Raw genomic sequence first — 11,647 nt, 5'->3', positions numbered from 1 at the left:
TAAAGCCGTGTCTCTCCTGCTCTGTCTGTTCTCTCTTCTAAATTTTCTCTCTACCTGTTTTTCACTCTTGGCTTGCTGCTGAAAAACGCCAAGCCATTAAAGCAATAAAGAGTGCATATATTGCCTCTACCTGAGAACAAACTGAACAAACAAAGAAAACTCTAATTCACGGTTTGATTGTGATTTCCCAGCCGTGTCTCTCCTGCTCTGCCTGTTCTCTCTTCTAAAGTTTCTCTCTACCTGTTTTTCATTCTGGGCTTGCTGCTAAGTTGTGCCAAGCCAATAAAGAGAGTGCATATTATTCTCTCGACTGACGAACAAACTGTCAAACAAACAAAGACATCTGTTTCTGAGAAATAAAAACTGAAATATAAAGACAAAGAAAACATCTGCTGTGTGCCACTCTTATTTTTCAAATACATTTTCTAAAGACTAACAGAAACACTTAAAGGTGTGTAAAAATGCCAAAAAAGCAGAAAAAGTCACAAGCTGCAAAACAACGCTGGAAGAAGTTCCATGAGTTTCAAAAAGTACCAACATGTGAACAAGCTGAGTGTGATTTTCCTCAGAGCTCTGCAGAAGACTTTGTGTCTGCAAAGACCAATGCTGATGGTGTCAAACAGGCAGGTCAACATGTTCCTGCACATGTACAACAGATATCCTATGCAGATGCTGTGAAGACTGGATTGCAGCATGAATTTAATGAACATCTGGTAAACCACAGAGACCAACATGAGGTTTCAAGTGCCCCACAGGTGGGTTATGCTGATATTGTGAAAAGAGGCCGTCACAGTGATGTGGCAGGACCATCTCATGCAGAAAAAGTGAACTTTGAAAACCAGCCCTCTGTAACACATGTCTGTGCATCTCACAGCCAGGCACATCCTAAATATGGAGACTCCAGAAACAAGCAGTGCACATGTAACTCACTCACATTTCTTGGATTCCTTCATGAGAATGAAAACATGTCTACAGTTGACCTTAATCTGGTCTTGGATAAAGGTGATGTGATGTACAAAGAGGCCAAGAAAAGATTCCCCAAAAGTATTCATTTGGCAACCGATGAGCTGCCAGGCAAAGTTGATGCTCGCAGGTCTATGTATCATATCAACATGACACAGCTTTCCCGGTATGGGACATTTGAAGAACCTCCAGAGGAGGCAGTAGATACCTTTCTGAGCTTAGAAGCAGGACTGAGCTGCCTGTTGTCAGATGTGCAGTATGCCTTACTGATTATGAGTGGATTGTGTATTGCAGTGTTCAGATCCACATCAGGCAAATATGGGTTCTTTGACCCACACCCCAGAACACCCAGTGGTCTTCCTCTAGCACTATGGTCACGTAATCGTGGTACAGCTGTGATGCTGAAATTCACACTCCTCAGTGACATGATTAAGAGGCTCCAAGATTCTTATGAAATGATGGAGATATCACCTTCTTGTACCTATGAACTGAAGCCTGTGCAATTCTACAGTATGAGCACAGTCAACCTGAGTGATAGTATCACAGACACAGTCTGCAGACCAACAGCTGCCACTACTGTGGCACCTACTGACTCTGATACAACTGTTGATGAAGCAAACTCCTCTACTCCAAGGAGAAACACAACCACTGATCTGACTGAGAACATCTTTTGTCAAATGTCCATTTGTACGCCACTGGTGAAACAAAAAGAAGTCCACATGACTCAGTTCACATCATATGAAGATCAGAATGAACCTCCTAATATACCCACTGAAGAACTATGCAGTGAATTAAATTTGCTTCCATCAAATGATGTTTTTTCATGTCAATCAAATGCTGCAATAAACAATGTTGCTGCCTGTGACCTTTCTGATATAGTTTTACAAAAACTGAAAAAAGTTAATAAACAACAAAGGCACAAAATGAAAAGAAGATTAATGGCATCAGAGAAACCCAGAAATCAGAGAAAAGAAAACCAAAAAAGGAAAGAACGACAAAAGTATGCTTCAAATAAAGATTACAAAGAAAAGAAAAAATCTTGCACAAGCGAGGCATATAAAAACAATCCTGAAGTTAGACAGAAAAAACAACAGTATATGAAAAGATGTTACCATGCGAATGCTGAATTCAGAAAGAAACAACAACAGTATGTTAAAAGACGTTACTGTGAGAATGCAGAATTCAGACAGAAACAACAACAGTATGTTAAAAGACGTTACTGTGAGAATGCAGAATTCAGACAGAAACAACAACAGTATGTTAAAAGACGTTACTATGAGAATGCAGCAGAATTCAGACAGAAACAACAACAGTATGTTAAAAGACGTTACTGTGAGAATGCAGAATTCAGACAGAAACAACAACAGTATGTTAGAAGACGTTACTGTGAGAATGCTAAAGTTAGACAAAAACAAAAACAATATATAAAAAGACGTTACTATGAGAATAGTGATTTCAGAGAGGAGAAAAAAAGCTACATCACTAAAAGGTATCGAGAAAACTTTGAATTCAGAGAGAGACAGAGACAACTGATGAAACAACTAATGCGAGACAGGTATCAAAGTAATCTTGCATTTAGGATTATGCACAACATGAGATGTGCCATGAAAATAAAAAGGAAATACAGATGGGTGAACAGACAAACCCAAGAGAGTGACAACAGTGTGATCAACGAGGCCATATCTGTGTTCAAATCACAAATCAAAGTTGGACCATCATACCCATGTACTGTATGCTTCAAGGCTTCATTTCCAAACCAAGTACGACCCTGCAGAAGGTCAAATTATGTCAAAAACCCACATGTGGTTGCAACATGTTTGACAGGAAAGTTTGTTCATGTTTGTGATGAAAACTGCAGAAATGAGCAGTGCAATGTTCCCGATGAGAGAAAGAGAGAGTGGATTTGTCACACCTGCCACGATCATCTTAAAAATGGATTCATGCCAGCACTTGCTGTTGCCAATACACTGGAGCTTGCTGATATTCCACCTGAACTGTCTGATCTCAACATACTGGAGAGACATCTCATAGCCAAGTGCATACCATTTGCCAAGATCATTCCTCTTCCCAAAGGCAGACAAAGAGCAATTAGAGGAAATGTGGTCTGTGTCCCATCAGAGGTACAGGAAACTGTTGAAACACTACCTCGATTGAGAATTAATTCTCAGGTCATGAGAGTAAAATTGAAGAGACGCTTGTCTTACAAAGGTCATCAGCTGTTTCAGACTGTAAGCTGGTCTAAACTTGTGCAAGCACTGCATAAACTCAAGCAGATTCATCCACAGTATAAGGATGTGAGCATCAGAGATGATGCTGAGCTGTGTGATCCAACTCTTCCTGATGAAGATGATGAGGATGATGATGATGAAAACATGAATGAGGACGATTATGATGAGGCTGATTTAATGGAAATTGACAGCTGTGAGAAAAATGCACTGAGTGAAGCACAAAATATAAATGAACAGGACATTGACATGTTACCCTGTGATGGTGAACAATCGCATGAACAGATGAGAGATGATTCAGAGCAAGCAGATGGACTGACTAATGGTGGTTTTGCACTCGAGTCCTGTTTGCAGCCCCCTGATGTGGCTGAGGAGATATTATGTTTCAGTGAAGGAATCTACTCTGTTGCTCCTGCAGAGAGAAACAATCCAATAAGTTTTTTCAAAACACCTAAACTGGAGGCCATGGCCTTCCCTGTGCAGTTTCCTACAGGCCAAAACACACTTGATGAAAGAAGGCTGATCAAAGTATCCCCCAGTGGGTATTTCAAATCAAGACTTTTCTGCATTGATGATCGTTTTGCCAAAGACACAAACTATTTATTCTTTGCACAGTTTGTGACTGAAATACACTTGGCTACATCCAGCATGACAGTACAGTTAAGGAAGGCAAAGCCTCTGACCAGAGATGGTAGAAAAATAACCTCAGGCATGTTACAAGATAAACATGAGGTGGAGAAACTGGTGCGAAATAAAGATGCAGTGAGATTCATGCAGCCTCTGAGAGGAACCCCAGCCTATTGGGAGAAAACAACAAGAGATCTTTTTGCCATGATCAGACAGTTGGGAACTCCCACGTTCTTTTGCACATTTTCAGCTGCTGAAATGCGCTGGCCTGAAGTGATCGAGGCAATAACAAGGCAGCAAGGTGAACAAGTGAATTTTGAAGGACTCGACTGGTCAGCAAAGTGTGACATCCTGAGAAGCAATCCTGTCACAACAATGCGCATGTTTGACAAGAGAGTTGAAGCATTATTCAGAGATTTACTCTTATCTCCCGCAGAGCCACTTGGCAAAGTCATTGACTACTTTTACAGAGTTGAGTTTCAGCACAGAGGAAGCCCACACATACACTGCCTCCTGTGGGTAGAAGGTGCTCCTGTGTTTGAGGAGGATGATGAGCAAACTGTTCTTGATTTTATAAACAAATACATCACAGCTCAGCTGCCTGATCCACATAAACAACCTGAACTGTACAAAAAAGTAACAGAAGTGCAAAAACACAGTAAGAACCACACAAAGACGTGCTTTAGGAGTTTAAGCTCCGGGTGCCGTTTTGGTTTTCCCAAACCACCCTGCAATGAGACAATGATCACAAGACCCAGTGAGGATGATGCACTGGAAGTAGAAACGGCAAAGAACAAGCTCAGACCACTGAACCAGCTGCTGAATGAACCTGAAACTGCTTCCATGAGTTTAGAGCAGCTCTTGGAAAGATGCAAGTTGACACATGCAGAATATCAGAGATACCTGAATAAAATGAACATGAGGAGTACGATCATACTAAAGCGTGATCCAAAAGACTCTTGGATAAACGGCTATAATCCACATCTGCTTGAAGCCTGGAACAGTAATATCGACATAAGCTTTGTTTTAGATGCTTTTGGTGCTGCAAATTATTTAATGAAATATATATCAAAAAAAGAGGGCGGGCTATCTGAGTACCTGAAAACTGTCATTGAGAACTCCCATAAGGATAGTGTAAATGAGTGCGATGAAATGAGAGCCGTCATGCAGGCATATTCAAAGAAGCGAGAGATCAGTGCACAGGAGTGTGTTGCTCGTGCATGTGGTCTTCACATGAAGCAATGCTCACGTGCTGTAATATTCATTCCAACTGATGATAATCCTGTGAAAATGAGTCGTCCCCTGTCAGTTCTGGACAACACAACACCTGAGTCTTCCAATGTTTGGATGACATCTTTGAATGACAAATACAAAGCCAGACCTGAAACACCAGAGTATGAGGAGATGTGCATGGCAGACTTTGCTGCTACTTGCAGGATTGTCTATGGCCAACAGAAAAAAGGTAAAGATGTTTTGCCCCTTCTCAATGAGATGGGGTTTGTGCAAAGGCGCAAAAACAATAAGCCTGCTATCATCAGATTTCACCGCTGCTCACAAGAAAAACATCCAGAGCAATATTACGGAAGACTGCTTAAACTGTACCTTCCTCATCGTTCAGACCACGAACTGAAAACACCATCGTTGCCAACCTATCAGGCTTTCTATGGTGCTGGCTGTGTACAGCTGCCAGGTACTGACCGTCTTGAGTACGTGCAACACATTGTCAAAAGAAACAGAGAAAAATATGAGAAAAACAGTGAGGAGATCGAGAGCGCTGTTGAGGAATATGAGCAGAACAGAGGTGTGACTGACGAATGGTGTAATCTGGCACCTGAATCAGATCTCGTAAGGTTGCCACTTGTTGAACAAGAAAGAGAGCGAGACAATGAAAATGAACAGGAAGATGTGCCCGACTACAGCCGTCAGGCTGATGCTTCAACAGAAGTCAGAGCCATCAGGGAACCCCCTGCTATTGATCCCACATTGTTACGTCAGATGTTTCAGAATCTGAACAAGAAGCAAGCCTGCATATTTTATGCAGTTAGAGACTGGTGCATTAAAAGAGTCTGTGCTCTAAATCCAGAGCAGTTTTTCTTTTATATTAATGGTGGTGCTGGAACAGGAAAATCACATCTTATCAAATGCATCTACTCAGAAGCATCTAAGATACTGAGCAAAGTGCCCAGATATGCAGACGACGTTGACATATCAAAACCCACTGTCCTGTTAACTGCTTTCACTGGGACTGCAGCTTTTAACATTTCTGGAACAACACTGCATTCTCTTCTCAAGCTGCCTAGAAGCTTAAAACCTCCCATTCAGGGACTTGGCAATCAGCTGGATGAAGTCAGATCAGAACTTATGAATGCTGAAATAATCGTCATTGACGAAGTGTCTATGGTGTCAAGACATCTGTTTGCATATGTAGATGCAAGACTCAAACAGATCAAAGGGACTCGGAGACCCTTTGGAGGCATGTCAGTCATTGCTGTCGGAGACTTCTATCAGCTACCCCCAGTGCGACAGTCTAAACCTCTCTGTGTGCACGACCCGTCTGAGATCGACCTGTGGCGGGAGCATTTTCAGATGATCACTCTGACTGAGATTATGCGTCAGAAAGATGATGTTGTCTTTGCAGAGATGCTGAACAGAATTCGTGTGAAAGGAAAGTTGGATGAGCTTTGCGAAGCAGATAGAAATTTGTTGTCACAGGCCATAACTGAACCAGCCCATTGTCCAACTGATGCGTTGCACATTTTTGCAACTAATAAAGAAGTGGATGCACACAACTCTGCAACACTGGCTCTGCTCCACACTCATATCATTGACATCCATGCAGATGATTATAGAAAAGATCCTAGAACTGGCAGAATGGCACTTCAAGACAGACCGTTGAAAGGAGGTAAAAACGAGTTACCAGACACACTGAAAGTTGCAGAAGGAGCTCGTGTCATGCTCACCAGAAACATTGACATACAAAATGGTTTGGTTAATGGAGCTTTTGGAATACTACTTAGAGTAGTTCACTCTGAAAACGACCAACACATCATCAAGCTTGGACTTAAAATGGATAATGAGACATCTGGAAAGAATAACCGCACACCAGCAGACGACATGGTGTACATTGAGAGAGCAGAGGAGAATCTGAAGCAGAAAGGAGTGGTACGAAGACAGTTCCCAGTGAAGCTGGCCTTTGCATGTACAATACATAAGGTACAGGGTATGACAACTACATCAGCTGTTGTCTCTCTTAAGAGCATTTTTGAGCCCGGCATGGCCTACGTAGCTGTCAGTAGAGTGACGTCTCTCAGTGGACTGTATCTTCTTGATATGGAAGAGAAAAAAATATTCACCAACCCAGAAATCACTGCAGCGCTTGAGAACATGAGACAAGCCAACCTTGATGACATGATGCCTCTTCTACACGTGAGGCAAACACTGAGCAGGTCAGAGGTTTTCACCATTGTTCATCATAATACAGAGGGACTGCCAGCTCACATTAATGACATCAAAAGTCACCATGAATTGTGTCTAGCAGATGTTTTGTGCCTAACAGAAACACACCTGCGGGGCTCTTTTGTCGCAGAGAGTCTCCACTTGGAAAATTACAATTTGTTCAAACGCAACAGACACCTGTCCTACACAAACTTTCCCCAGATGGCAAACAGAAGTGGTGGTGGAGTTGCTGTTTATGTGAAAAGTGACATTCAAGTGCATGAAAAACAGTACATCCATAATGTAACTGACCTTGAATTTCTGGCTTTAAAGGTTGAAGCACCAGTCAGTGCTCTGATTGCAGTTGTATACAGACCTCCAGACTACACTCTGAGGCCATTCCTGAAAAACCTGGTAAGCCTATTAGACTCATTGGAGATCATGGACTGTCATCCCATCATAGTTTGTGGTGATTTTAATGAGAATGTTTTATCCAGTGCAAACAAACCAATCCTGGAGCTGTTTGAGTCTAGGGGATACGCACAGGTCATCACTGCCCCTACCACAGAGAAGAACACACTGCTTGACCTAATTTTCATTTCTCAGTCAGATCGATGTCTCCATTCTGGAGTCATGAAGACATACCATAGTTACCATGACCCAGTATACTGTGTATTGTCCTGTGATGATTCATGATCTAGATCTTTGAATACAGTAAGTAATTTCTATATTTTTGAATGACTTAAGAAAGTAGAGCGATATTTAAAAGTTGACGCCCTGCATTGCAGTATAATGTTTGAATTGTTTACATAAAATACAATTACATGAATTAAGTAATGATATCAGTAAAAGATGACAATTTTATTTATCACAGAAAATCTAAAATTCACTAACAGTAACCTATAAATGTCAGAAAAATCAAATATAGCAGTTTAAAATGAATAGTGTAGGCATATCCTCTCTGCAGCCAGGCTTCAACATCCTGCCAGGCTGCCCCAGTCTCACTGTGGCTGGGAGGGAGGGAGGGTGGACCAGAGGATTGCCTACACAACACATAAATGTTCAACAGCTTCTTCATTGTTTCTGAGAGAACAATAATGACTAAAGGTTGCTTTTTAAAAAAACAAACAAACAAACAAACAAACAAACAAACAAACAAACCTAATTACAGCAATAATGACAGTTAAGCCACTTTATGTGTGCCTCTATTTTGAAATACTATTTACAAAAATGTTATTATTTTGGTTTGTTATAAACTTTAAACTTTTTCAAAAGTATACGATTATATTTTTGGACAAATCTTTCGATGAAACATACATTTTTATGAGCTTTTATCATGTTTCGGCCAGTGCAATCATCAGGGTGGGTCTGGGTTGATAACTGCACATTTCTGGCCAGAAATGTTTCAGCAGTGTTACATAAGTAGTACATATGTAACACTTGCTTTCTGTTACCAGCTGATACCCTACATTTGTATAGACATTGGATGGTGTGAGGTTGGGGAGTTGAGTGGGGGGGGGGGGGGGGGTTTACGGTGGGAGCTGAGGGGGGGGGGGGTGTTAGGTTTCCTTTTTTCTTTTTCTTTTTTAAGAGAGACACAGTCCTCCTGTGTCTTCTCCAAGCTTCACATGTAAGATCCAACAGTGTGAAGCACATAGCAGCTAGAAACTGTAATGCCACAGATCAGAGAGGCTTCATCATCACCATCTTCATCGCCGTACGATCAGAGCGTGAGACTTCACATCTGGAGCACAGGAGACATTCTGTGATAAGTCCTCCTTCTAGCTTGTCCCACAAGCAGTCGGTGAGATTTACTCACAACAAAAAGGGTTAATGACATAATTTCCATGAAAACATGTATTCATTCTTTGTAAAGTGTTTAAATTGTGTTTTCACTTGACCTTAGGAGTGTTAGAGTGTATTGTAATGTCTGTACTCAGGTGTTTCCCTCTGTGATCCATCCCCATCAGAGCTGAGACACTCAGGACTGAACAGACTGCACAGTTTCTGTGACCGAGCCTCCAAAACACCTTCTTTGAAACCACTCATGATAGAAGGGCTTCATATTTGCAGCAGCACTACTACAGGTATTCAGTTTATTACAGGATGTGTTTGTTTCTTAGGACCAGCTCTGAGTGCACACTACCTAACATATACACCTTTCTGTTCATTACAAACCAACTACTCTGGATCATACGGCCAGTTGGCAGGAATGTTGCTGCAGGAAAACATCCCTGGAGATCACCATCATTGTCAGACTGACTGTGCCTCCTCTGTGCAGTGTCAAGATCCTCCCTAAATGAGTGTGTAAGTTAACATTTTCATTATTTTATTCCCTTTGACAAGACAAGTATCACTGATATTTACATTTACAACTACATATGTTCCCGTTTTCTGCTCTTCTTTTAAAGTCCTCAGCTATCCTGCTTCTGTGCTGCTTGCCACACATCAAACACTGGCCGGATGACAGGGAGGATCCACTCTGAAGTCACTGGACGTGATGAGGATCATATGGGACTTCATAGTTTCACAGAAACATTGTGCTCTGTGATTACAGGTTTTAAATGGACATAATGACTGCCTCTCTCTGATCAACAGGCTAAAGGATTGTTTTCATTGTTAGTGCTCTGTACAATGTATGCTTATTTAATATTTCATCACAGAGCAAACCTTTATTTATTTAACATTTTTTTATTTTGTTTTAATGTTGAATTAACTGTGGGGATTTTTTAAGTGGGCACTTGGGATGTCATATGACCAGAAATGTGGTAACTGGAATTCAACAGTATGGAAGAAAAAATCTGCTAAGAACAAAACACACACAAAACCCCCCAAGAAAATTCAAATTCATTCCATGTAATCCAATCTAAAACATTTTAAACTGCTGAACAGCAACACAAACAGTGTTAAAAAACAGTGTTAACAGAATGATTATGATGATTTTGTACCAAAGTTTCAGGTCACATGGCACACCTAGTGTGTAGTGTGGGGTATCAGCTGGTAAGTATAGGTTTTTTTTTCATATTTGTGTACTTAGAGTTTAGATAGATAAAGCCTTGTGTATAATAATTAGTCATAACCACAACTCAAAGTCAGGGACTAACTAATTTTGGGACTTTGTGTCTGAGCCCAGGTTAAAACAATGTGTAAAAAAGCATTTAGTGGCATGGCTGAACAATGCTGTATTGATACTTATTTATCCATGTTCACAAAAAGGACTAATGTGTTTATTTGATTATTTGCACGTGTTAAACTGTGTCACCACCTTAGGCTTTCATTTGAGTTTACTCAAAAATCTCTATACAGTTCTCTTTTACCACTGTGTGGACTCTGTTTACATTAAAACATAAAGAAGAATGAGTAATAAAAAGATGTGTAGACAGATTAAGTAGGACGATAGAAACAGCTGTTCAGCCATGTTCTAAGAAACCAACACAATTTAAAGGTTCAGGATTGTGGTTTTAAAAGTTGAATTTTCATGTATTTCATATCTTGCTTATTATTTTTTATTTAGTTATTTAATTTAGTTATTTTTATTTATTCTACTAGTCCTTTTCAGAAAGAAGCTGTAAAATATGACTTAAGATTTTTTTTTTTATTTTCTATGACATACAAAACAAATTGATGTATGTAATACTATTAAACATGATATACACATGTGTATATGTCTGAAAAACATTATGCTGTATATTAAAGTTTGCATTTTCTCCAGAATTTTTGTTCATCTTTTAAGTTCATTTCAGTTAGAAGAATTTGAACTTTTAATATTCATTCAGAGATTTTCTGACTCTAAATTTTCTTTTGTCATTACTCATTTTTTTATTATTTACATTTTAAACATGTTTAGCTTTTTTCCAACTTCTTCTTCTGTGTAACCTTCAGCTTTTAGCAGTTCAGCACTTTTGTTTTCAGGTTAAATTCGGGTTGTTTTTTTTTATCTCATTCAAGATTTTTAACTTAAATTCAGTAATTAATTCATTTCAGTGCATACATTCAGATTCAAGCATTCACACTGCAGTTTCTTCAGAAAATGCACTTTCTAGTTATTATTATTATTATTATATATTCCGTACGTTTTTTGGCATCTCACTCCTTCAAAACCGCTCAACTTAGAAAAACCATTCAAACACCGTTAGATTCCTATTCTTTTGGACATGAATGCTTCTACTTTTCTCATTTTTAACATTTATATTTTTAATTTTATTCAACTTTATTTAACAAAAATTTATAATGTATTTCAATGGAGAGACCCTTCAAATCCTCATTCAACTTACGCATTTTTAAACTCTTACTACTTCCACATACATTGACATAGAGCCACCATTCAAACTTTAAAACGAAGACAAGACATTCAACTATTCAACTTGTATTTATCTTTTCAATATCTATTATACTTT

At 39.6% G+C, this 11,647-nt stretch overlaps 1 protein-coding gene across 6 annotated transcripts; it reads left to right on the top strand.

Moving 5' to 3' along the window:
• The first annotated feature begins 762 nt into the window (after positions 1-762).
• LOC145428586 (uncharacterized) lies at positions 763-10,957 on the top strand. Of its 6 annotated transcripts, XM_080300976.1 has the most exons (6): positions 763-7,261; positions 7,584-7,664; positions 7,857-7,964; positions 9,221-9,337; positions 9,454-9,557; positions 9,662-10,957. In XM_080300976.1, the coding sequence occupies exons 1-2, from the start codon at positions 966-968 to the stop codon at positions 7,606-7,608; spliced, it is 6,321 nt and encodes a 2,106-aa protein (XP_080157102.1). In that variant the 5' UTR covers positions 763-965; the 3' UTR covers positions 7,609-7,664; positions 7,857-7,964; positions 9,221-9,337; positions 9,454-9,557; positions 9,662-10,957. The 6 variants fall into 6 exon arrangements, with proteins under 6 accessions (XP_080157102.1, XP_080157103.1, XP_080157100.1 ...); XM_080300977.1 differs by lacking the exon at positions 7,857-7,964; XM_080300974.1 differs by having other exon boundaries at positions 764-7,664.
• The last annotated feature ends 690 nt before the right edge of the window (positions 10,958-11,647 follow it).

Source organism: Astatotilapia calliptera, chromosome 4 (genome assembly GCF_964374335.1).
Source record: "Astatotilapia calliptera chromosome 4, fAstCal68.1, whole genome shotgun sequence".
NCBI classification, from domain to species: domain Eukaryota; kingdom Metazoa; phylum Chordata; class Actinopteri; order Cichliformes; family Cichlidae; genus Astatotilapia; species Astatotilapia calliptera.
This window is presented reverse-complemented; position numbering and strand designations above follow the sequence as displayed.